This window comes from Pinus tabuliformis, chromosome 4_2 (genome assembly GCF_031772625.1).
Source record: "Pinus tabuliformis cultivar Carrire ecotype Pingquan chromosome 4_2, CPIR1, whole genome shotgun sequence".
NCBI lineage: Eukaryota > Viridiplantae > Streptophyta > Pinopsida > Pinales > Pinaceae > Pinus > Pinus tabuliformis.
In genome coordinates, this window is record NC_142304.1 from 525452300 (window position 1) to 525479078 (window position 26779).

At 37.8% G+C, this 26779-nt stretch overlaps 1 protein-coding gene across 4 annotated transcripts in view; it reads left to right on the forward strand.

Moving 5' to 3' along the window:
• LOC149170318 (methionine aminopeptidase 1D, chloroplastic/mitochondrial-like) overlaps nucleotides 1-26779 on the forward strand; it is a 320955-nt gene that overhangs the window by 143800 nt on the left and 150376 nt on the right. For all 4 annotated transcript variants that reach the window (XM_089428985.1, XM_089428982.1, XM_089428983.1 and 1 more), the window contains one exon: nucleotides 26578-26672. In XM_089428985.1, the coding sequence (XP_089285111.1) occupies nucleotides 26578-26672 (95 nt within the window). The remainder of the gene's footprint in view (nucleotides 1-26577; nucleotides 26673-26779) is intronic.

Below are 26779 nucleotides of genomic sequence, written 5' to 3' on the forward strand. Positions count from 1 at the left end.
TCCTATCCACATCACTCAATGCAACATCAACATCATGATCACCGAAATGGCCTTCCTCATAAATTGGCTCCTTGTCTCTGTCCTGAACCTGTACCTGTACTGAAGAAGAATGCGAGACCCCTTCCACACCATGTGGAGATAATACTCGCCGTGTAGTTGCAAATAAGGCCTTGTGGCCTCGCTGATATGTCACACATGCTGGAGCGCTGACATGCTCGGTCTCAGGAATGTCAAACTGATGTGAAGGGCCTCCCTCATAATGAACAATCTCGGGAGGTCGCTGTGGCACTGTGAAGAGGTCGCGAGAAATGAAATCCTCCCAAGTAATACTCTGCTGTGCCAGCTGATGAACCACTACGATCTTGATCAGCGCATAATGATAAATACTCCTGTGCTGCTGTGCTGGGGTCTTCCTTTGTACTAATACAACCATCCTTTCTATGTTGCGAAACATGAAGTATGGAATGTTCATCAGACGTACCCTTATAAAATGCATCAACAAACGGACATGGTACGCATAAAGACGGGAAAATCTGCCTTCACAACTGAAATAGCGAATGATGAGCTTCATCAAAGGTGCAAACTGATCATTCAGGTACTGGAAAGGAAAAACTCTAGTCAAATGCCTCATATACCCAGGTTTGATGTATGGCTCATAATAGGACTTCTCTAGTTGTTGACGTTTATTCCATTGCTCTCCAATATTTGGTATCTCGGTGGCCTCTGCAATAGTCTCTGGTGACAAAATGAAATTAACTCCAGCAAGGTTTACATGGCCATCATGTAAATGTAGAACAAACAGGCGAGCTAATTCACGATGATGGTGAATTTGTGAAATTAGCTCGCAATAGTGATAGCATGACTGATGGCGAAAACAATCCATTGCAAGCAGGCAAGCCTGCAATTGAGCTAAAGAAGTGGGCTCTTCTCTGAGATGCTTTCCACCTTTGCCACCTCTGTGAGACCTCCGAGGCACATTACCCTCGGTTGTAGAATCACTGTCATTCTCCTGCTCATAAGTTGAATCTGTATCTGACATGACTTTGAAAACACAATGACTGCAATATATAGGAGGTCTGCAATATGTAGGATGTATGTTGTAGCTGTGGTGAAATCACAAGTTTAACACATACTCAAAAGCCAACCTAAACATCATAAGACTTATGCCATAATGGACATTCTGTTTTAGTGTATTGGGCATAAAACAGTCATAAGGACAGTTTGACAAATGAACCCAAAATATGAAGTATTGTTTGGCATAAAGCTTACATATGGATATGAGGCTATGTTTCACCAAGGGAAGGCAGAAAGATCTTCACCAATCATCCATAAATACCCTTAAGGCAGATTTTGGTGAGGCCTAGGGTTTCAATTTTTTTTTACATTCATCACATCATATTTCTCTTCAAACCCATTATAAACAATATGAAATTGATTAAACCGGACATAGAACACCTACTTGCAGATTTGGAGGCAATTAGACACGATCTGGGCGCATGAACATAGAGAAATTACTTGCTGGACTGAGTGCGTAGCGCACCATCTCAACGCGTAGCGCACGGTCCGATGCGTAGCGCCCGTGTATTTTTACACTGGCCGCGCTAACCCAATGCGTAGCGCACTGCCCGGTGCGTAGCGCACTGTCTCGATGCGTAGCGCGCCCTCCAAAACAGTCTACAAGTATGCAACTCACGGATTTGGCCTTCAAACACTTAGACCCGATGTTGCTTTGGGATTTTGTGAGTAAATGAACTTGTTTTCCCCTTTTATAAGTAAACAAAATATCTCATTTGATTTAATTTGATTTCAAAACCCACTTTGTAAGGTTTGGCATTTTTCACTTTTGGTCTTTCCATACAACACTGCCTTTTGATTTTTTCATGCTTTTCTGAGGTTGGACTGATCATTTTTGTTGATTTTTTGCAGGGATGTGGTATTTGGCTTTGGAAAAGATCAGAGGCTTGCATCTGAATCTTCTTATGATGAAACAAATACAAATATTACAAAAATAAAGTTTGACACTTTTTAGTTCCAAAACAGAGTTTTGGACTAAAAATGCCCTTAAATGCTTTTTTGAGAAAGAATATAAAAAGAAAATCTTTGAAAAACCTCATGACCTGCAGGCTTCTATTACATATATGCAAAGGACTGAAAACCCTAGACTCTAAGACTAAGACTCTTCTTTAACGAAACCAATTATTTATGACGATGAACTTTGGCAATTGTTCTAGGAATTTGGACTAACCTTGCAGGTACAATCATGAGGAAACACAAGACAACCAGACCCTCTTGTCAGTCAATGGCATGCCCCTAGCGGAATGCAACGAAGTGGAACAAGCGAGACACCTAAAAATAATACGCAAAAGCGAAAAGATCTCTGACGGAGGGCTGTAAGGACCGACTCTAACAACCATGACTGCTCCTTCATCTAGATCACTGCTGCACCATGACTGCTCCTTCATTTAGACCTTCATCACTACTATGCCAATGCTATACCTTCATTGAGAACTTGATGTGTCACTGCTTCACCGTCACTGAGAATCTTATAACATCAATGAGATCTCCACTTAGAGGTATATATAGCTGTACCGAAATCTTCATCTTCGTTAGGATCATGATTGTTATCATGCTCACAGTAATGCTGAGGACATGTTATATCTAGGATATATATACTACACTAAGATCCTTTCTCTATCAGGAATGCCGAGATTATGACTGTATCTTTGTCTGTACCATGATCTTCACCGAGATTGTAGCCTTGTTCTCCTTGCACCGAGATCAACTGCAATAATACTGAGACTGTATTACTGTGACCCTGTAACTAGGCTGAGATTGCAGTGAGATCACTGTACTTGTCATCAAGATTTTGTACCTTCCTGTAACCATCTGAGATTCTTGACTGTAATCATAATCGAGACTGTACCTTTTTACACCTTCAAAGTTACAGAGGAATCTGAAATTCTACCTTCTCCTTTTCTGCGCAGACCCTGACTGGGTATATATAGTGGTTTGCCCCTGTATTTGAGCCGACATGTCCACCGAAGAGATGTGTCTCCATATGTGAGCCGACTTGATGTTAATATTCATTTTGAGGCCAACTTAACTATTCTCTTCATCGTTTTGCTTGCAGTCTTCTTCGCTGGAGGATGGTGCTTGTCTTGGAGGGCTACTTGACACTAGGTTGACCCATATTCATGCTCAAGAAGAGCTCTTTAACATGACTTTGATCCTTTGACTTTCCTAGACCTATGAATGAGCAAGAAACTCATTCGAATAATTTACAAAAATAATATTTCTTTTTCTTGACAAGTACAAAGATCAAAATTACATTTACAAATACCGAACCTAGTTACACTTTTCTTCAACACTCCCTCTTAACTAGGGAGGTATTTACAATGGTACTTGGTCATTCTCAATCTAAAGAATTTCTCATAAGAAGAATCAGATTGGTAATCCCATTTGTATAGCATCATATCAACCAGCATTGTCACAGTGCAAGGCCTTGACTAACAACTCCATCTCTCTACGAGATCATGAACTACAATGCTGGCGAGACCAATGATTGATAGACACATTCATCATTGTCTCTCAAGGTACATACCCACCAGGGCGTTCACTGAGTATGACCTTCTAGGACTATTCTTATCTTGGGTTCCCAACCCTCAAAGAATATCGGTCCTCTTGCCTACTCTTATCTTGAATGCCCCACACATCCTCAAAGAGCATCAGATGCCAGATGATTACCCAATCCTCCATTCTTTCTTCCTAGGTGAAGACAAGAATGTTGTGTCTATCATGTGTCTACATTTCCATTCATGGCCTTCACCTAGACTTACAGCTGTTAGTCCTGGTCTAGTGCATGACACATGAAATAAAAAAACACAGTTGTCACTCCTTTGTAATCTGGGGTGATCTAATTCGAGCTCCCTCTTGATCAGGGACCTGTCAGAGCTTCCTCTTAGCTAGGGACTCTTCTATACATCAACAACTTCTTCTTCGTGGGTCCTTCAGCGGCTTGATGAACTTCTCTCTTTGATGTCACGAAAGTTAGTTGAGCTTCTTTCTTGTCGGGCAACAATCATCGATCACTTTCCTCCTTAGTTCGTCATGCCATTCCTTTCTTCATGGAAAGTGGCCTTCTTCATATCTGGAACCTTTGTCATATGACTACTTCTTTCTCATCATGCTTCTTCCATTCATCACATGAATGCTAGTTGTACTTGTAAGTAGCCCCGCATGAACTTATCCAGACATTATTCAAGAAATCAAATATATTATTAAATCAATTCGTACCTTACTAGGTGGCTCTTCATCAGGACATCTTTATGTAGGTATCAACGTCCTGCACACATGTTGACATATCTCCCAAATATATCCATTGTAAAGGGCCTTCATCTTTTTCAGACTTTCATTAGAGTCTTCATATCTTTCAGGGAGATTTCCTATTCAAATTTTCTTGGTCTTTTGGATGTTGATTGCCTTCATCATGGTTGATATCTCACGATCTCTTCCTTCCTTGCACATTGTATTCCCAGTGGCTTTCAATCTGAGCCAATCACCTCATACTCATATGAGGACATATTATGTTGATTTCATGTAGTGCGACTTATGCCTTCCTGCATCCTTTCAGAGGAGGAGATCCTTTTTCTCTTGATCATGCTTCTTAAGATAGAAGCAATGATCCATGTTACTTGCAACCACATGACATGACATTATAATATTAAACACAATCATACATACCTTATTTTATCTTCAGGTCATTGAGTTTTCTTCTAGCAGCTTCCTTGATTGAAACGATTTTCAACCCCTTGATCGACTTCATGTCATTATATCATCATCTCATGGATTCCATAAGTTGGAGTTCTTGTTGAAACACTTGCTTCCTCTCTAGATTAGTGAACCCTATGATGAGGATTCCATCAAAGAATTTTGGGGATCCTGTATATCCTTAACTGACAGATGTTTTCTTTTTGACTTGATGTATGATGGGTCTTAGATGACTCCTTTCTTTCCTTCAATGTCCACTGAGGTTCCTGAGAGCTATATATCCTACATGATGTCTACCATAGATTTTGTCCTTCATGATCCCTATGGTGATGTTATGAGCTCTTGTTTCTAATGCTTCCATGATGCCATGATGCATCTTATTATCATTGTCATATTTTATAACACAAGATTTAGGAGCTTATGATAGGACCCCTTTGTGAGGGATACTATCTTACTCATAGGAGAGATTTGTTACTCCCTCTTTTCTTGGCCCTTTTCTTTAGCTTCCTCCATATTTTAGTGATATGAGATTCCAAAATATTTCTATAGCATCAAATCTTAAATATACTTATTTTGTCTTGCTTGAGGACCAACCTTGCCTTTCCTTTCTGCACATGGTTGATTTCTTTTAACCTTCAATATTTTTTCCATCAACCTGTCTTTCTCTATCTAGCATAGAGGCCACAAGTTGTTGAATGAGGTAACCTTCTTGTTCATTGACATTTGTTACCTTGCTTATCAGTTAGAATGATGATGATTATCTTCCTTCCTAGATCTTGTAGATGGGATCTTATGAAGATATCCTATACCCCTTGATACCCTTTTTACTTTCATGAAGAATAGATTCTATGTGACCTTCTTCATTGCATCTTTAGAGAATTAGTTTATCACCTACATCACTTTGATGTCTCCAATATTGCTATGTGAGGGGATCTTTCATAAGCATCCCTTTCCATAAATTCAGAGGAGACCTATTGATATGTTTAATGAATTCAGCTACTTAGAGGACTATGTCTATCCCCCTTCTTTATGTAAGGAATCTTGATGGCCCATCCAACCAATAGATGTCCTTGCAATCATGAAGTCATTTAACCAAATATATAAATTGAAAAGATACTTGTCATGTGAAGATGAAATCTTCACCTTGATTGCTTTGATGATGGTTCAAGCAAGTGCATTGATGCTTCCTCCGGATGAGATCCTTGATGTAATGATATGAAACTTGGCTTCTTGTCTTCAAGTTTCTTCGACTTATACATCTGATTCTTATGATTAGCAAATTGATGATGAACTTGAGATAACATTGTCTTGCTATCACATAAGTGGATTATGGAACCTTCTAGTATGCAGTATTGTGTAGAACCATAGAGTCTTGATGTTGCTTCCATGATGATCATTTTATGGTATTGAGATCCATCAACGAATAACTTCATTCTATATTGAGATTGCTGTGGTATGACATAGACTAAGTCTGTGAGAGGCATCGAAACCTATGTCGCAAGGTTCGTCGAACTTTAACCTTGAGGTTCGAATTTTGGCGAACCTCAAAAATGTTTTGAGGTTCGACGAACCTCATCGAACCTCATAGCCAATGACCAAGTCCATAGATCAAAACTCATAACTTCATGTCACAACTCAAGCTTGTATTTTATCCTTGCAGTTTCCAAGTTTGTGATAGCATATTTTATATTTATTGATATTGATTTGTTACTATTTTATCCTATAATTCATTTTAAAATAATATATGTTTATATATATAGACAAACCTAATAGCGAACCTCATCGAAAAATTCGAACTCAAACCGAACCCAATAATTGTCGAACCTGAACTCGAACCTGAACCATGTGACATTGATCGAAATCACTGCCATGAACCCGAGTTCTGAGTACTTGTGATCGAAACTTCATTCTTTGACAAAAGCCTTTGCTGTTGTAGACTACTGTTGTGGACTAATCCTTTAATCTTGACAAAGCTCTTGCTTTGATGCCCTTCTTGAAGACTGGTCTTTGTATGTATCTTTTGCTGCCCTTCCTTTTACTTTAGCACCTTAGCTTTGATACCATGTTGAAGAATCTAGGGCAAGTAGGATTAATGTGATTCTTCTTCACTTGATAACTATTTGTAAGGTGTTTTCAATTTTCTTCTTCTTCCTATCTTCACTTATTATTATTAGAGTGTGTCTTCTTTAGTTCATCAAATAGCTACTAAAACAAAGAGACAAGAACACAAGCTGTTTGGCATTCTGCCAGGGCCAAAACCTCTCCCTCTTGGGGAGGAAAACCCGCACAAAAATTCTTCTTATAGAGATTCCAATTGATGAATACCAAGACCATGATCCTTGACCTACTAGGCCACTCCAAGACCAAGACACCAATCTTCTTCTCTGTCACTGCTAAGATCATCATCATCATTGCTATACCATGATTGCTCCTTTATCTAGATCACTGCTGCTCCTTCATTTAGACCATCATCACTGCTGTGCCAATGCTACACCTTCATTGAGAACTTGATGTGCCACTGCTTCACCTTCACCGAGAATCTTATAACATCAACGAGATCTCCACTTAAAGGTATATATATAGCTATATCGAAATCTTCATCTTCGTTAGGATCATGACTGTTATTATGCTCACAGCAATGCCAAGGACATGCTGTATGTAGGATATATATACTACACCGAGATCCTTTCTCTATTAGGAATCCCGAGATTATGATTGTATCTTTGTCTGTACTGTGATCTTCACCGAGTTTGTAGCCTTGTTCTCCTTGCACCGAGATCAACTGCAACTATAACGAGACCGTACTACAGTGACCCTGTAACTAGGCCAAGATTGCAGTGAGATCACTGTACTTGTCACCGAGATTCTGTACCTTCCTGTAACCATCCGAGATTGCAGACTTGTCCGAGATTCTTGACTATAAACATCACCAAGACTGTACCTTCCTGCACCTTTGAAGTTATAGAGGAATCGAAAATTCTGTCTACTCCTTTTCTACGTAGACCTTGACTGGGTATATATAGTGGTTTGCCCTTATATTTGAGCCGACATGTCCACTGAAAAGATGTGTTTGCATATGTGGGCCGACTTGATGTTAATATTCATTTTGAGGCCGACTTAATTGTTCTCTTCATCGTTTTGCTTGCAGTGTTCTTTGGTGGAGGATGGTGCTTGTCTTGGAGGGCTACTTGACACTAGGTTGACCCATATTCATGCTCAAGAAGAGCTCTTTAACATGACTTTGATCCTTTGACTTTCCTGGACGTATGAATGAGCAAGAAACTCATTCAAATAATTTACAAAAATAATATTTCTTTCTCTTGACAAGTACAAAGATCAAAATTACTTTTACAAATACCGAACCTAGTGTTTTGGAGAATTTGGTATCTACGGATAAATACTAATTCCCTAGATAAGTAGCCATATCTAGAACAACAGTTTAAAGCACTTTAGCCTTTTCCTATAAGCAATAGATAAGACAAAGAAGATGAGAAGACCTACTTGTAGTTCTGATTTCCTCTTGTCTCCTTTGTATCGATCCTGTCGCTCCTTCCCGTACTTAACACGCTTGAGAAGTACCTGTAAACATCAATAGAAGACAAAGAACCGATCAAAGCAAAAGATCTATTGAATACAAGTAAATGGAATCAGATACATTCACACATATAAGCATCATATAACAAGATAAGCATATGGGAAAAAGGTTCAAATACTTTATTGAATAGAAGAAGGAATTACAACCATTATGTCTGATTCGAAGTAACAGTAGTCTGTTTAAAGTTGGTTAGGAGTTCCGTTTCAGTCTTGTATCTGATAGGTAACTGGAAGTGGGTCAAAATTGTGGTGGCTAGAGTTGTAAAGTTGTCGAAAGAAGCTCATGGTAACTCAATGTACCACTTCGCAGCCGGACCAGTAAGCGTTCTTTGGAAAAGACGGAGTCTAACTGAGTCATCATTTAAGGAGTTTGATGAACACCACAAATGAAAAGTCATGACATGATTTGATGGGTCTTCTCTAGGATTTCCATTGAATTTCGGAATGTCAGAAGGTAACTTATGCGGAATCACCGGCCACCAAGGTGCATATAAGATTGGATCATTAGTGAGCCGGTTTAAATCTGGTAATTCAAGAGTTGCTACAAACAGCAACTATCAATTCAAGTCAGGTTGAGCATACCCAGGATATGATGGAATTGCCTGAGCAATAGGTCTTTGCATACTAGCATAGGGCATCTGTATCTGGTAACCTTGATAAGGTGGTTGTTGAACAAATCCGGTATAGGGTGGTTGTTGATAACCAAGTTGAATTTGCGGTTGTCCATAACCAGCAAAGCCTTGTTGACCAAGACCTTGGTAAGCTTGATACTGTCCAAACCCAGGTTGAGCTTGTTGGGCAGGTCCAAATTGGGGTTGGAATTGCTAGAATTGAGGCTGTTGATATTGGGGCTGCCACGGTTGTTGAATCAACTGTTGTTGTTGTTGGTACAACTGTTGTTGATTTAACGGTTGTTGTTGCCTAGTAATGTAAGGTTGACCAAGTTGTGAATAAACTATACCAGTGTAAGCCTGAGTCGCTCCAGATAAAGTTATACTAACTTGAGGTTTTTGGACCCAGACACAAGCGGTTGTTGTATAATAGCCTGAGAAACTTGGGCCTCTTGACCCGAAACTTGTAATTGTGAGGTAGAAGGACCAACTTGTATAGGTTGAGATACAACTGTTTGAACTTGTGACTGCGGTACAGTGGTAACAACAGGTGTAGTAGGAAAAACTGACATAGTTTGCATTGGTTGTGTTGGTTGCCATTGATAGACTAGTATTCCAGGCTGACCTGAACACTGTGGGATACTACCATATGATGGTCCTCTAGGATATGGAGGATAAGGTGAATAAGCATATTGCTCTCCATATGGTGGCAATCCAGTATCTAATGAATACATAGGTCGTTGTTGACTGGATTGCCCAATTTGATATTGATATGCAGGATCAAACTGTTGAGTTCTCGTAAATAAAGAACCAGGTAAAATTCTGGTTGAGGACATGGGTGATGACCATGGTGTAGAAGCAACCCCTGAGTGGGTTCCAGATAAAGATTGGTAACCAACCGGGACGGATGATTCACCATATAGGTGTGACTCAGGAGTAGTAGAAAACATCGAAGAGGTTGCGACAGAAGATTCTGCCACAGCTGCATCAGATGATACAGTCTGGGATGTTGACGGTTGTTTAGCCATAGTTAACTAACCCAATAGATGTCCTAAAGAATCAACGGGTACTTGAAAAGAAGCAGGATCAAAAGGAGCAGTAAAATGAGGAGTATGAGGGTAAAGATAAAGCCCGGTTCCAAAATGGAATGGGGTTCCAGGTGTAGTATCTTCTTCAAATTCTTCCTCAACAACAATTAAACCAGGTGGAAGAACTTCACCGTCAGGTCCATAATAGACTTCTGGTGTTGGTAAAGTGGAAGTTTCAGTAGTTACTGATGTCTAAGGGTTAACCAGTTGATCGTCTTCCAGTAAAGTAACAACTTTTGAATGTTCAAATTCGAAGTCCAGATGTTCTGGTAAAAGAACAACAGTTTCAAGGAGAGGTTCCTGAACAACTTCAGGTTCAGAAGTAACTTCTATTTGAACTGTGATAGGTTCTGGATTAACTTTTGGTTGAACTGATTCAAGTTCAGAAGTAATTTCTTGTTGAGCAATTTCAAGTTGAGGATCAACTTGTTGTTGAACAACTTTGGTTACTGTTTCACTAGTATCAGTTATAGTGTCCTCAGGTAATTGTGAAACTTCTTCTTCAATAACGGATGTACCAGAAATAGTTGGAGTAACTGGAGTCTCAGTACTTACCGAAATGGATGATTTTGGTAATTCAGATGAAGAACCAGGAGTTCTTGATGTACTTGACTCAGTTAAGCGAGATCGCTTTGACCGAATAGGTGTAGCTTTGGGTGGCAAAGGTGGTTTACTTGCTGTTTTTTGCGAACGACGAGGTAAGGGTTGATGTTCCTCCACGATTGTTGATTAATTTTATTACAAAAAAGAAATAAACAAAAAGGGGTAAGCTAGGCAAAAGGTTTACTAAGCAACTGTGAACTGCAGAATACCTCCTGGCGAACCAAGAAGTACGGGCAGACAATCTCCTCGAATGCTGTGTTTGGTGTATCATAATGTACAAGGCGGCCGACTCGGTTACCTAAGGATGGATAGCAACCTAGTGTTGTCCTCCCATATATACCCAAAAGTACGTGGAGGCCCAATCCGTATAAGCGCTGTCTAATGCAAAACCGTACAGTGAGAGCATTCCCATATACTTAACGTACTGTAACACCACCCTATATACTCGAAGGTACGTGGACGAGCTACAATATACTCACATACGTGGAATGAGGTATCAACAACAATTGCTTTGTTTTACGACGCCGGAACACGTCTTTAGCCTAGAACCACTAAATGTTTTTCGTTAATGACAATGCTCCATTAGGTAAATTGATGTTAATTTTAAGTTGATCTTGCTTAGGAATTTGCCTTTGTGATGTATTCTGAAATTCCTAGGAATGCAACTATTATGATAAGCATTCTTTCCATTCAATTTAACAATGAAAATCTTAGCTATTAGGGATAGAGCAACCAGTTTTCTTATGATCAAAGAGCAAAAAGCACAATCTAATGCAATTTCGCTAAACTATTCTTATGAGCACACACAAACTTTTCAATGCAACATGCATGTATTTCTTTTTGATTTCCTTGATGTGAATATGAACAAAAGGAAACTAATGCACATACAACCAATCAATCTTTAACAAAAACGAAGACTTTACGACAATTCAGTTTCAAAGGAAAAGACTTTTACGACACTTTCTTTCGAACAAAGATTAATCGACTATAATCTAACTTTGACTATGGATTGATAATGACAAAGAAAACATTTAAGAAACATTAATCAACCAAGTCAAAGTAGGGCTAGCAAAGGAGATAAAAACTTGTTTTCTGAGACATGACATTCATTGATCAATCAGCAAGCAATCAAACAGAAGAAATTTGGCAAAAACTCAATCCAAAGGTGGGAAACTGACCCTAGGAGGATCAGCGCAACCCTGAATGGGAGACAATGCACTTCAGAGCACTGTCCCTAAGCCAAGGGTGCTCTACAGTGCATTGTGTCCCTCACAAGCCTGCGCTAGTGACAGTGAGCCATTTCAAAAGGCAATTTGACACAGTTTTGACCAAAATTCAATGCAAAAGAGCTGAAATACAATCAATGAACACAAGTAGGGTTTGCAAGAGTGTCCTAGGAGGTGGATAAGCTACTAGGAAGGATGATCTCTCCCCAGCGGAGTCACCAATTTGTTTTGGAGAATTTGGTATCTACGGATAAATACTAATTCCCTAGATAAGTAGCCATATCTAGAACAATAGTTTAAAGCACTTTAGCCTTTTCCTATAAGCAATAGATAAGACAAAGAAGATGAGAAGACCTACTTGTAGTTCCGCTTTCCTCTTGTCTCCTTTGTATCGATCCTGTCGCTCCTTCCTGTACTTAACATGCTTGAGAAGTACCTGTAAACATCAACAGAAGACAAAGAACTGATCAAAGCAAAAGATCTATTGAATACAAGTAAATGGAATCAGATACATTCACACATATAAGCATCATATAACAAGATAAGCATATGGGAAAAAGGTTCAAATACTTTATTGAATAGAAGAAGAAATTACAACCATCATGTTTGATTCGAAGTCACTCCTCCAGCTTGGATCCCATCCACATCACATCAAAAGAATGACAAACTTGTAGCATAACAATACTTGTCTCAAAGTCAATTCTCATAGCAACATTATCTCCTTACAATTCAACATAATTCAGTCCTTGATCACTTAGATGAGTGTTCAATTTATAGGAGGATGAAGGAGGTTATGTCATAAATGGGGGTATTGAATGGCCTTCCATACTTAGAATTAGTTCCATGGAGGAAGGGATGAGAGGATATGATGCATCTTAACTCATTCCTCATCCATTTTCGAGCTCATAGGAGTTGATAAGTGAGGGAAACTTCTAGATGACTCCAAGAGATAAGAATATTCCCCAAACCCTATGTGAATTTCGCTCAATCTCGCCCAACGCAAGTGAAAGAGGGCCTAAGTGCTCTGTAAAGCACCCCGACATGGACTCAACTGCTCTGCAGCGCACCCTTACATGGGCCTACCTACGCTGGTCCCTTTAGAGGTCATTTCAGGATGTCTTCAAGTCATGAAACTGTCTGGGAAGGAGGCATTCAAAAGGGTGACTTGTTTAGGGCATTTAGCAACTGAAAATAGGGTTTGATGAGCCCTAAAACACTGATCTGGATGATGGGAGTGATGTGCCCAAGTGGATCTGTAACACCTTGTTACATTTTTCTTCAACACATTCCAAGGTTGATTTTCCTCATGCGCTTACATTGTTTTCCTTTTGCTCACTTAAGATTTCCTTTTCCAGTTTATCCTGAGCTAACGATGAAAGAGTTTTCTGCGTTGTTGCCCTTGGCCTGGAAGATTCTTTAGGTACCCTCTTACTAGGGTTTTCATCATGGTGTTGATGTGTTAATACCTGGGGAGATGAAACCCTGTTCCACCTGTAACCTCTCCATTCCATTCTTTGATTTTTCCCTAAACCTAAAGGGGATGTACTAGTAATAAAGCTCCATCCTTTTCTTTTTTTTGAGGCTAGGGTTTGTTTCCGGCTTCTTTAGAAGTCACCATCGACGCACTGGTCTAGATGGTAAACAATGTAATTTTTGTTACCTTGTAACAAACACAAAAAAGAATAATAGATTCTTCTTTTCTATATTTCTGGGAACAAGACTCCTCATACACCACTATAAATTTGTTAGGTAAATTCATACCCCTCTTTATTTTGTTCCAGTATTTAGTTTAAATTATTTTCTTTTCTCATGTAATTCATTATCTGGAGTTATTCCTGTTAACTGAAGGTCAGTTCTACCAACTGTGTCGGGGCATTTTTTATTTATTTAAAGATTTGGATTTTCCAGTTATCCCACGTCTAACTGTTGGTTCTCTTGTTCTTCTAGTGCAGGATCAACATACTAGGTGTTGAATTGTATTCTGGGGCCTGGCCATAGCCACAACTAGCTTACTTGCTTATGTAACCAAGAGTTTTTATATGAGTGTTGATAAACTTGGTAGCCTAGTCTAATATCACTCTATTCGTGTATAAAATATTTATCTATTTTTTTTACAAGTCCTCTATAATTTTTAAAGGTTGTGACTTAGTTTTCTTTTATATATATATATATATATTTCCTTGGTCATAATCGAGAATAGTTCAGTACCAGATTCCTTATTTAGATATATGTATGCATTAAATGTTTGAGTTGTAGCCACACTTTCTTACTGGTGCCAACTCTGAGGCTATATGACTATTTATTTCTTGCTGAAATTGCATCTTAGTACCAGGGTTTTGTGTTACATGGTTACCAAAACCCTGAATTCGCTGATTGTGTAAGCTAATACTAGACAAAATTTAGCAAATTATACATGAAATTGAATGCAGAATCATATTTTGTAGGGAGTCACCTGAAGAGCATCTCCCACTTAAGGGCGCCAAACAATTTTGAAAAGAGCCATGGGTTGTGCAGAGTGTGAAAGATTGAGTGGGGCACAGATTCCATTACTCATTCTTAATCATAATCAGTCAAGATTGTTTATTTTTATTTTTTATTCTATTGCTGCTTTACGACACTGATTCTCTAATCTAATAGTTGGATACCACCTTTGATATCCTGATCTTAAAACTTTTTGCATCAACCGCCAATTTTTTTTTTTTTTTTTAACCTCATCCATAGTCCTTTTCACCCATTCCTCAGACAAACATACTTCAGGTTGTGTGAGGTCGTTCTTAGCTGGGTCTTGGGGCTCACAGGATAAAGAAAGTGTACTGTGCCCAAGCTCTGTAATGACCAGCACCAGGAAATGAAGTGTACAATGGCATATAAATTGGGCGCATTACTTAATCACTAATGGCTCTGTAACTGAAAGTGTTATTTTCCAATAAATTTGCTCTACACCCATATTTGTATTTTCTGGTTTAATACAACTCTTCTTACGCTTTGTGGATTCTACTTATTCTTGAATATATGATAGATAGATCAGACTAGTCCCTACGAACAAGAATTAGATTACATGACTCAAGGCTTCCGAGTTTATGTCTTGTTTTAATACAGGGACTACATGCTGTTGAGAGATAATTTGAGATCCTCTTCTTAGGGCTATCCCTTAGCCATGCTAACCTTGTTGAATCTAACAAATGTATGTTCTGTATCAGTCTTTATCCTGACCTAGAGTACTATATTGTTCAAATTTTCTATACAAACTAATTCCAAAACTGAGAGTTGTGTTTGATTCTAGTTGTAGTCGGATTCATAGGCCGCAGTGTGGTAACCAACTCTGATACCAAATTTAACACCTCTAACAATTACACAGAGAATCGCTAAAATTATCCCAGACTTTGAAATTTACTCAGACATTCTATTTAACCAAAATTTAACAATAAATTTAACCATAATTTAACAATAAAATGTAGATACATTCAATTTAACCAGAATTTAACAATAAAATGTAGAAAAATACCTGGAAACCCATTTGAAGACATTTCTAGTCTATTGTTGCGCCTGCTACCAAACTAACTGTTTCCTCCCAACATATCTGGGATCAACCTAACCGGTTCCTAGACCCAAAAGACTTTGAAATTGAAGTCTTCCAGCCCCTGTGCCCAAAACTCCAATAACAATTTTACTCAAATTTCCAAATTTATTTGTTAAGACTTCTTGTCGCGCAGATTGGCACGACAACGCTCGGACCGGGGGCTGTCACTCTGATCCCCGATCCCTCCGTTTGAGCCTGTCTCCCGCGGCTAAGGGGGGTAGACCCTGTGAGATGATGTGACCAACTGTCGGCCAGTTGGTTGGGAGACACGAGATACGATGTAAAAAAGGCACACGATGATTTGATTAACTTAGCAGACCAGTGCCTTGTGGAGTTAATGTTTAAATGATTACTTTTTAAATGATATAGAAACATGGACCATGAACAGCAATCAGCTAAATCACATGACCAAAATGATACCCGGCAACTGAAAATTTGAAAAGATGAATGCTTTTAATCACCACGAGAATCATAAATCCTTAACCAAATATCAATTTCGCATCTCGGCCTGAAAAACCTTAGATCTCAGCAATAAAGATATAACGTGAACGCAACTGAAATCTGGAAAAAATGATTTTTCAAAAAATTTAATATTTTCAAAAAAAATCTTTTTCAATTTTTAATTTTTTAATATTATAAAAATAAAAAGAAAACCTAAAAATCTAAAATTTACAAAACTTTTAAACTTAAAATCTACTCAAACTAAAAATTAAAACACTAATTATACAAAAAAGCCTTTTTTATTTTTTTATTTATTTGCTTTTTTATTAAAACAAAAAAAAAAACTAAACTAAGGAAAAATTTAAAACTAAACTAAACAGACAATTAAATTAAAAAAATCTAACAAAAATATTTTTGTTTGTTTGTTTGTTTTTTTTTTTTTTTTTTTATAACAAAATTTAAAACATAAAAAATCTAAAGTCTAACTATAGCATAAACTAACGCTAACATTTTAATTAAAACCAAACCCAATAAAAACTAACATAAAAAGAACTATGAAATGAAACTATGAATCTAATTAAAATCTATTTAAAAAATCTAATATACATAACCCTAAAACCTACAATGCGTACCAAATGAAACACTATGCTAAACTAAATCAAAAAATCAAAGTCGATAAAACGATATATATACAGTCGATGGCCAGCATATTGGTTTGCAGACATAAAAAATTTCTTACCCTAACTGCGATGCGATGGAACATTACTTGCTCGATGGGTCATTACCCGCGCAGAGGAGGAGTCAATGCTTACCTGCGGCTCTGAGACTGTCGATCATGTGCAGTCATGCCCTTCTCGATGGCGGATGGAGATCGTTTGAGAGACTGCGGTTTCCAACGACGGTAACTTTTAAAAAATGCGTGGATATCTTCCGGTCGATGGCCAAAGTGCGGGTTTATAATGGTAGATTTTGCTGTGTGCAGGTGCGAGTGGAGCGGAACAGGAGCCAGCGTTTCAAAAAAAACGTGACTTTCCTTCAAAAATCAAAACGTTGTCGCTCATAGCAATCACGTCCCCAGCAGAAATAAAAAACCGAAATGCGTTGAATGATATCTTAGCCACCGGAGGAAGGAAATGTTTGATTCAGCCTCGAACAAAAAGAATTTTACAGTCGACGGCGGCAAAATGGAGATCATACACCAATGAAAATCCACTGTTTGTCTGACTGATGAAAGGCTTATGATCGAAATTTTGCTGAGGCCCTTTGCTTGAAGGCTTTGGCGCGCTCTTTATTACCAGCCAAGAGTTTTGACGGCAGCTAAGGATTTTTCAGGGTCACAAATTATTTTTTTCCAACGGCCTCTACATATTTAACTTGCAGCTATCAATATCTTCTACGCAAAAATGCTCACTGCCGTCACACAGGAATGATGGCTCTAAACAGTGAAACACGCCGTCATTTACACATTCTCGACAGATCAAACTATTGCAGTTACGTTGAAACTCTTTGTGCGCAGGCAAAGAAAGGCTTCCATACGCCCCCACGGCTAAATCAGAAATAGGAGTATTGGCGCATAATAGTCATTTTAAGCTGCTGGTCAAGAAATGAGAAACTGCCCCAGAAGTAAGCCGGTATCTGCAATTGCAAAAAAGACAAAACCCTGATGAAAACTGAACAAAATAAAAAAAAAAATCAAAAATAAAACCCTAGGTCAGCCTAATAATTTACAGATTATGGCCCCTGAAATGCCAGATTTAGCTATAATAGCAATAATATTTCAAAGAAACAGAAATTTGAACTTTGCTGTAAGCAGAAAGAAAATCTCTCATGTAAAACAGGAAATAAAACTCTTAATGATTAACCCAGGGAACAATCAGCTGGGCTCTGCACAGAAAAGCCAGTGGGAGTCGGCTGGTTCAGCCTAGAACTTCCCCAAACGCCCACAATTTCCTTCAGAAAGGTTTTCCTGCACATCTCAAGCAACCATCAGCAAAGAGAGAGAGAATGCTGCTAGATTTCAGGAAATAATGGAGATACCTGCCATTATTTCAGAAACCCTAGCAGCCCTCAAACCCTAGCAGGTGAACAAGATACCTGTGTTCACACTACTCTAAAACAAGCTATGATTAATGGCTAAAACTGAAATATGCAGAAATTAAAAGATCTCACAGCAATCCCAGAGAGTAACACCAACACGATTTGGACCCCAAAGTCTTTTTATTAACCAGAAAATCAGATTACAAGAGAGCTTTTCAGTATAGACTCACAGATCAGATGATCTGAAATGACACCCTAAGACCCTATATAAAGGAAATGATCCCAACGGCTAGTTTGTGTGATCCATGTAGAACTGATCTCGACCGTTGATGAGGATCAAGACATCTCTTGATCTCATCCGTCGATTTATTAACTTAAAATATTATTATTTTATTAGTTAGGGTTTTTGCCTCATTTTTTAATTTTTTATTATTTTATTATTTTTTTTTTTTTTTTTTTTTTTTTTTATTTATTTTAAGATGGATCATCAAACTAAGCCGTTTGGATCATCACCTAGGACCTAGGACTTAGGACTCATGAGGGGATTTACAACATTTTCAACCCTCAAGACACAACTCATCATGATTTTTACAATTTACATCTCAAAGGGATGAACCCACTTAATACAGACCCTCATAGAACACCCAGTTCTGCGACACAACTATAATCTAGCAGATTAAAATATAAGACTCTCCTAAAGTTCTGATGACGAAATCCATCCCGGCTTTGGGGTCAGGTTTGAAGGAAAACTCTGCCGATCGTAGATCGGTGAGACGAAAAACCTCCCGGGACGCAGATCATCATTAGAAAGTTAGGTCCACCTAGGCAACTTTACATACATGACTCTGATCTGCTTAGATTATTTACAACTTATACATGCAGACTGGGTTTACAACAAAAATGATCAAGCTGCTGATGATGGCAGGATGGCACGGACATGCTGATCAGGTGCTGCTTCTTTCTGTCAAGAAAAACGGGATGCACTGCATGGGTAGTTGACCAGTAGAGGTCAACATCTGGCTCTACTTGGGGACACGTTGCTGCTTGCAGGAATGTGAGAATCCAGAATCTGCATCCATACAACACAAAAATAAGTAGCGTCCATCCCAAAAAATCAGCATATACATTAAGCACAGGAAAGATAAAAGCTCTTCATTTATTAACTATCTAAAACAGAAACGAAAATGCGGAAAAAACAAGGAGTAGGGTTAGAAATACGATACAAAAGGATGCCCTACGGCATCAGATGTGTTCAATGTAGTGCATACTGAGCATTTGCCTGCTTTCAGGCAAATCTGTGGGCTGCTTGTCGGATGTGCCATGTCCAATTTTGCATATGGTAGGACTCCTTCCTATCCGAAAATCAAGCTGCTCACGGCCGTCTGATGCATCAAATCTTCGTCTAATCTTCTTCCTCTTGCGCTTCTTCTTTCTGGCAGGATGAATTACTGATGATCTGGAACTTTCTGTTTCGAAACTATCAGATGAAGTGTGTAAGATATGCATGCTAAGTTCTTTTGTGTCGTGCATCTGATTTTTATCGTTTTTAAGCTTATCTGGATCACCTTCAATTATCCACCTAATGACCTCCTCATAGTAAGATGGAACTTGTTGCGGCAAATAAGAAGGCTCCTGGTTTCTCTTATCATCTGACCATTGTTGAATCTTTTGAACTTGTATTCTAATGGCATCCATCTGACCAGAGCATTCATCCCTTATAGTACTGATTTGTATGGCATGGTGTTCTTTCATGTGTTTTATCACTTTATCATTCTTTTCCTCTATGTCCATCAAGCAATGTTGCATGAAATTTATTTCTTCTTTATGTTTCGCTTGCATGTCAGCCAACTGATTCTTATGATTGAATGTCATAGAGTCAATTTCCTTATCATGATCAGCTTTCATGGTCACCATATTTTCCTCTAAGACTGACATCTTGTTTTGCATGCTTCTAATTTCTGTTTCATACTTAATTTTCATGGCCTCAATTTCCTTAGCATGCTGATTTTGTGTGACCTCCAACTCCCTATTACGTTTTTCCAGGTGGGTGCCTAAAGTTTTAACATCATTGATAAGACTAGTTTGATTGCTTTCCATGTTTCTTACCAGCATCATTAGATCTTGTATAATTTGCTTTTGTTCTTCCCTTTCACTATTATTTGTCCCTGATTTTTCACTATCATGAACTTGATCTACAATATTTCCGGTGGATGACACATTCTGATACTGAAAACTTTCTTCAACAGCTTGACCTTTAATATGATTACTTTCTTCTTTTTGCACAGTTTTAGAGGTAGAAGGCAAGCTGTTTGGACTATCATATCTATCTTTAAAAGCATCGAGAATGTCTTGTAAAGAAGTGAAAAAATCATTAGGAAAATTATTAAACCAATTCAAGGCATCACCCTCTAAAGAATGGACAAATAGACGCATCTTGAAGTCTTCATGATTATATTGAGGAAATCTACAATACAAGATCTTTACACAAGTAAATATGTTTAAATGATGTTTAACAGTGACCGGATCATCACCCGAGAACTTAAGTAATTTAGAAATGGCCTCTTTCGGAAGATCATGGAGATTATTAGTAAAATGACATGGCTTACATGAATAATCCATGATGAACAGTAAGGGATCAAATGGATGATAGAAAGAGATTTCTGCTCAAGAAAATTAAGAGGTGAGAGAAATGGAGTCGCCACTTGAACAATAAATCTGATTCTAGGATCCAAAAGTAACCACAAGTAGATATGAGGAAAGCTTCTTGTCTGGGAAAAATGAGAAAAATGGAGTCGCCACCCAAACAAGAAACAAAACCGAAGAGATGCTGCTGATATGTGATGAAAAGATGCCAAAATATTTGAATCTGCCAGCTCAAATGAGAGATGAGAAGATGAGAAGATGAATGTCGATGAAACCCCAGGAACAGAAAAACTCTGTCCCCGGCAACGGCGCCAAAAATGTTGTCGCGCAGATTGGCACGACAACGCTCGGACCGGGGGCTGTCACTCTGATCCCCGATCCCTCCGTTTGAGCCTGTCTCCCGCGGCTAAGGGGGGTAGACCCTGTGAGATGATGTGACCAACTGTCGGCCAGTTGGTTGGGAGACACGAGATACGATGTAAAAAAGGCACGCGATGATTTGATTAACTTAGCAGACCAGTGCCTTGTGGAGTTAATGTTTAAATGATTACTTTTTAAATGATATAGAAACATGGACCATGAACAGCAATCAGCTAAATCACATGACCAAAATGATACCCGGCAACTGAAAATTTGAAAAGATGAATGCTTTTAATCACCACGAGAATCATAAACCCTTAACCAAATATCAATTTCGCATCTCGGCCTGAAAAACCTTAGATCTCAGCAATAAAGATATAACGTGAACGCAACTGAAATCTGGAAAAAATGATTTTTCAAAAAATTTAATATTTTCAAAAAAAATCTTTTTCAATTTTTAATTTTTTAATATTATAAAAATAAAAAGAAAACCTAAAAATCTAAAATTTACAAAACTTTTAAACTTAAAATCTACTCAAACTAAAAATTAAAACACTAATTATACAAAAAAGCCTTTTTTACTTTTTTATTTATTTGCTTTTTTATTAAAACAAAAAAAAAACTAAACTAAGGAAAAATTTAAAACTAAACTAAACAGACAATTAAATTAAAAAAATCTAACAAAAATATTTTTGTTCTTTTTTTTTTTTTTTTTTTTTTTTTTTTTTTTTTATAACAAAATTTAAAACATAAAAAATCTAAAGTCTAACTATAGCATAAACTAACGCTAACATTTTAATTAAAACCAAACCCAATAAAAACTAACATAAAAAGAACTATGAAACGAAACTATGAATCTAATTAAAATCTATTTAAAAAATCTAATATACATAACCCTAAAACCTACAATGCGTACCAAATGAAACGCTATGCTAAACTAAATCAAAAAATCAAAGTCGATAAAACGATATATATACAGTCGATGGCCAGCATATTGGTTTGCAGACATAAAAAATTTCTTACCCTAACTGCGATGCGATGGAACATTACTTGCTCGATGGGTCATTACCCGCGCAGAGGAGGAGTCAATGCTTACCTGCGGCTCTGAGACTGTCGATCATGTGCAGTCATGCCCTTCTCGATGGCGGATGGAGATCGTTTGAGAGACTGCGGTTTCCAGCGACGGTAACTTTTAAAAAATGCGTGGATATCTTCCGGTCGATGGCCAAAGTGCGGGTTTATAATGGTAGATTTTGCTGTGTGCAGGTGCGAGTGGAGCGGAACAGGAGCCAGCGTTTCAAAAAAAAACGTGACTTTCCTTCAAAAATCAAAACGTTGTCGCTCATAGCAATCACGTCCCCAGCAGAAATAAAAAACCGAAATGCGTTGAATGATATCTTAGCCACCGGAGGAAGGAAATGTTTGATTCAGCCTCGAACAAAAAGAATTTTACAGTCGACGGCGGCAAAATGGAGATCATACTCCAATGAAAATCCACTGTTTGTCTGACTGATGAAAGGCTTATGATCGAAATTTTGCTGAGGCCCTTTGCTTGAAGGCTTTGGTGCGCTCTTTATTACCAGCCAAGAGTTCTGACGGCAGCTAAGGATTTTTCAGGGTCACAAATTATTTTTTTCCAACGGCCTCTACATATTTAACTTGCAGCTATCAATATCTTCTACACAAAAATGCTCACTGCCGTCACACAGGAATGATGGCTCAAAACAGTGAAACACGCCGTTATTTACACATTTTCGACAGATCAAACTATTGCAGTTACGTTGAAACTCTTTGTGCGCAGGCAAAGAAAGGCTTCCATACGCCCCCACGGCTAAATCAGAAATAGGAGTATTGGCGCATAATAGTCATTTTAAGCTGCTGGTCAAGAAATGAGAAACTGCCCCAGAAGTAAGCCGGTATCTGCAATTGCAAAAAAGACAAAACCCTGATGAAAACTGAACAAAATAAAAAAAAAAATCAAAAATAAAACCCTAGGTCAGCCTAATAATTTACAGATTATGGCCCCTGAAATGCCAGATTTAGCTATAACAGCAATAATATTTCAAAGAAACAGAAATTTGAACTTTGCTGTAAGCAGAAAGAAAATCTCTCATGTAAAACAGGAAATAAAACTCTTAATGATTAACCCAGGGAACAATCAGCTGGGCTCTGCACAGAAAAGCCAGTGGGAGTCGGCTGGTTCAGCCTAGAACTTCCCCAAACGCCCACAATTTCCTTCAGAAAGGTTTTCCTGCACATCTCAAGCAACCATCAGCAAAGAGAGAGAGAATGCTGCTAGATTTCAGGAAATAATGGAGATACCTGCCATTATTTTAGAAACCCTAGCAGCCCTCAAACCCTAGCAGGTGAACAAGATACCTGTGCTCACACTACTCTAAAACAAGCTATGATTAATGGCTAAAACTGAAATATGCAGAAATTAAAAGATCTCACAGCAATCCCAGAGAGTAACACCAGCACGATTTGGACCCCAAAGTCTTTTTATTAACCAGAAAATCAGATTACAAGAGAGCTTTTCAGTACAGACTCACAGATCAGATGATCTGAAATGACCCCCTAAGACCCTATATAAAGGAAATGATCCCAACGGCTAGTTTGTGTGATCCATGTAGAACTGATCTCGACCGTTGATGAGGATCAAGACATCTCTTGATCTCATCCGTCGATTTATTAACTTAAAATATTATTATTTTATTAGTTAGGGTTTTTGCCTCATTTTTTAATTTTTTATTATTTTATTATTATTATTATTATTATTATTTTTTTTTTTTTTTAATTTATTTTAAGATGGATCATCAAACTAAGCCGTTTGGATCATCACCTAGGACCTAGGACTTAGGACTCATGAGGGGATTTACAACATTTTCAACCCTCAAGACACAACTCATCATGATTTTTACAATTTACATCTCAAAGGGATGAACCCACTTAATACAGACCCTCATAGAACACCCAGTTCTGCGACACAACTATAATCTAGCAGATTAACATATAAGACTCTCCTAAAGTTCTGATGACGAAATCCATCCCGGCTTTGGGGTCAGGTTTGAAGGAAAACTCTGCCGATCGTAGATCGGTGAGACGAAAAACCTCCCGGGACGCAGATCATCATTAGAAAGTTAGGTCCACCTAGGCAACTTTACATACATGACTCTGATCTGCTTAGATTATTTACAACTTATACATGCAGACTGGGTTTACAACAAAAATGATCAAGCTGCTGATGATGGCAGGATGGCACGGACATGCTGATCAGGTGCTGCTTCTTTCTGTCAAGAAAAACGGGATGCACTGCATGGGTAGTTGACCAGTAGAGGTCAACAAGACTCAAGCCCCAAGCTTGTCTCACTGATTTGTTCTAATAATTCTCCCTTTGTAATGGCTCTCTCTGTGTTCATTCCCTTTTGCACCCTCTTTCTTTCCTCCAAATTTCCTGAAATTTTCTCCCTTCCTTCAGAAGACCAAAATTACTTCCCCTGAAAAGAATCCCCTTCTTACTGAACCTCCCTTCCTTTATATTAGAAAGATTTCTTCCTCTCTCAAAATTTCTCCACTGTCCTTGCATAAAAATCCTCTCCACTCCTCTCAGCTATCTGCCACCTGTAGTTTCCTTTATGATTTGTATGATTTGTTTGGTGGTCACCGTCTTCATTATTTTACAATGTTTTGTGTTTTGTATATTAAATAATTTGTAACTTTATTATAATGAATTTATTAAATAAGTTTTATGATGATGGACATCGATACCCAATGTCTCACAAATATCATGTATATATATGATGATGCACATTAGCGTCAATTATTTGTTCACATCTTATATATCACAAACCACATATATGTGATATTATTCATTAACGTTAATAAGTTTCATTGAATAATTAATAAGTTATTATATTAACATTTGAGTTTAATTCAATTATACATTGGGTGTTATACCAAAGTAAGTATAGTGGTTTGTTTAATTAAGTTTATTATTGAATGAGCTTATTAATTAATGGGTTTAATAAATTTATTAAATTTTATCATAGAATTCTGGACTTAATACATTCATGAAATTCATGATAGTTAGGTACTTAATTTATTATTAATTCATTTATCCATATTTAGACACTCTTCATAACCAATTAGTAGTTATACTAGTGCAGTGCATGCGATGCATGCATATGTAGCTATCAAATGCATGCCTCGTATGCATGCTAATAATCATGTTCTATCTGTAATTTGAGAAGGTCATTACAGGTCTAGGGTATCATGGAGGAAGGCTATGCCTATCTGAAGGGGATTTAGCGGGTTCACCGGAGGTGGGAGCCCATGTACGCTTAGAATGAGTTTGCGAGATCTACAAAGGCGTTCATCATTCAACTTTGCTTGTACCACTCATTACAGTGAGGGGGGTGGTTATTCCCTCTTCCGGACCACTTCAACCCAGGAATTAAGTGTTTGTTGCTGTGTTTCTGTTTCCTGTTTAAGAGAATTGTCATCTATTTAGATGACAACACAATGTTCCAGAATGCAGAAATTTTGACATTTCATTAAATCCTAAGAAGACAATTTTTGGGGTCATAGAGGGTAGATTACTTGGCCACTTTATATTGAAGGATGAAACACAGATTGACATGGGCAGGATCAAAGTCATTTGTCATTTTCCTTTTCCAATCAAAAAGAAAGGGGTGCAATCATTCTTCGGTGAATCACCTTCCTGAAATTATATATCGCGGATTTTGCAGGGGTTACCAAGCCGCTGAATGCACTTTTGAAAAAGGGAGCAGGGTTTGAATGGATTGACATAGCTGAGTGAGTTTTTATAAACATTTAAAAAGCCACCTTAGCTCCCATTCTTGTCAGTTGTGATTTTGACAAAGATTTCACTATTTACTCCATTGCCTTTGAGAACACTATGGCTTCTTTCTTCCTGCAAAAGAAAGTTGAAGGAATGGAATCCCTGTTGCAATCTGATTTATTCTGGCCCCAAAAGCTATGTCACAATCTGATTAAACTTTTTTATAATTATTATTGCAATTATATTTTTTACTCAAGACCTGTGTGTGTGTGTGTTTTGTGGGGTGTCTTTCTCTGTTCCAATCTTAAAGGAACACAGTACAAGAATAAACTGTCTGCGAGTGCAAGATTTGATTACTCAATGCATTACTTTTCATTTGAATTTATTCATTCACAATATACGACTATGAAAATTCCATATAAAATATGCCATATTACACGAGAATTTGTAGCCACCTACTGATCAGTAAATCTGTCTGATTAGAAAAGCATGTATTATTATAAAAGTACCTTGCTTTCACTTTGTAGACATATTATTAGGTTTTGCTTGAAGCTCTAACAAGAAAAATGATTTTCTTCATGCATATGCACCAAACAGAATTCCCTTTTCTTTTCATGGGTGACTATACACAATTATATATGTAAGATCCAATAATGTCCATGTTAGCAAGTTGTGAGCTGTTATTCCAAGAATGTTCGAGAAGCTAAGAATGGATGAAAATAAGAACTCGGAATGTTGGTGTCATACATTTTAAGAGTACGCTTTGATATTGATTTTTATTGCTTAGCTTCATCAACTAAGTGTTGTTTTTTCTTTGTGATTATAGTGGTCATGCTGGAAGATATGGATATGGTGTTGATAAAAGTTATTGTGGCCATGGGGTGGGAAAACATTTTCACTCAGCACCTGTCATACACTTTTGTAAGTAAACGATTTTCAAATTTAACTGCAAACTTAGTTTCGGTAAAATATCAACATGCTTTGAAAGTCTCTGTAGTTGGAAAACTAGTTATATCCATCCCTTCTGT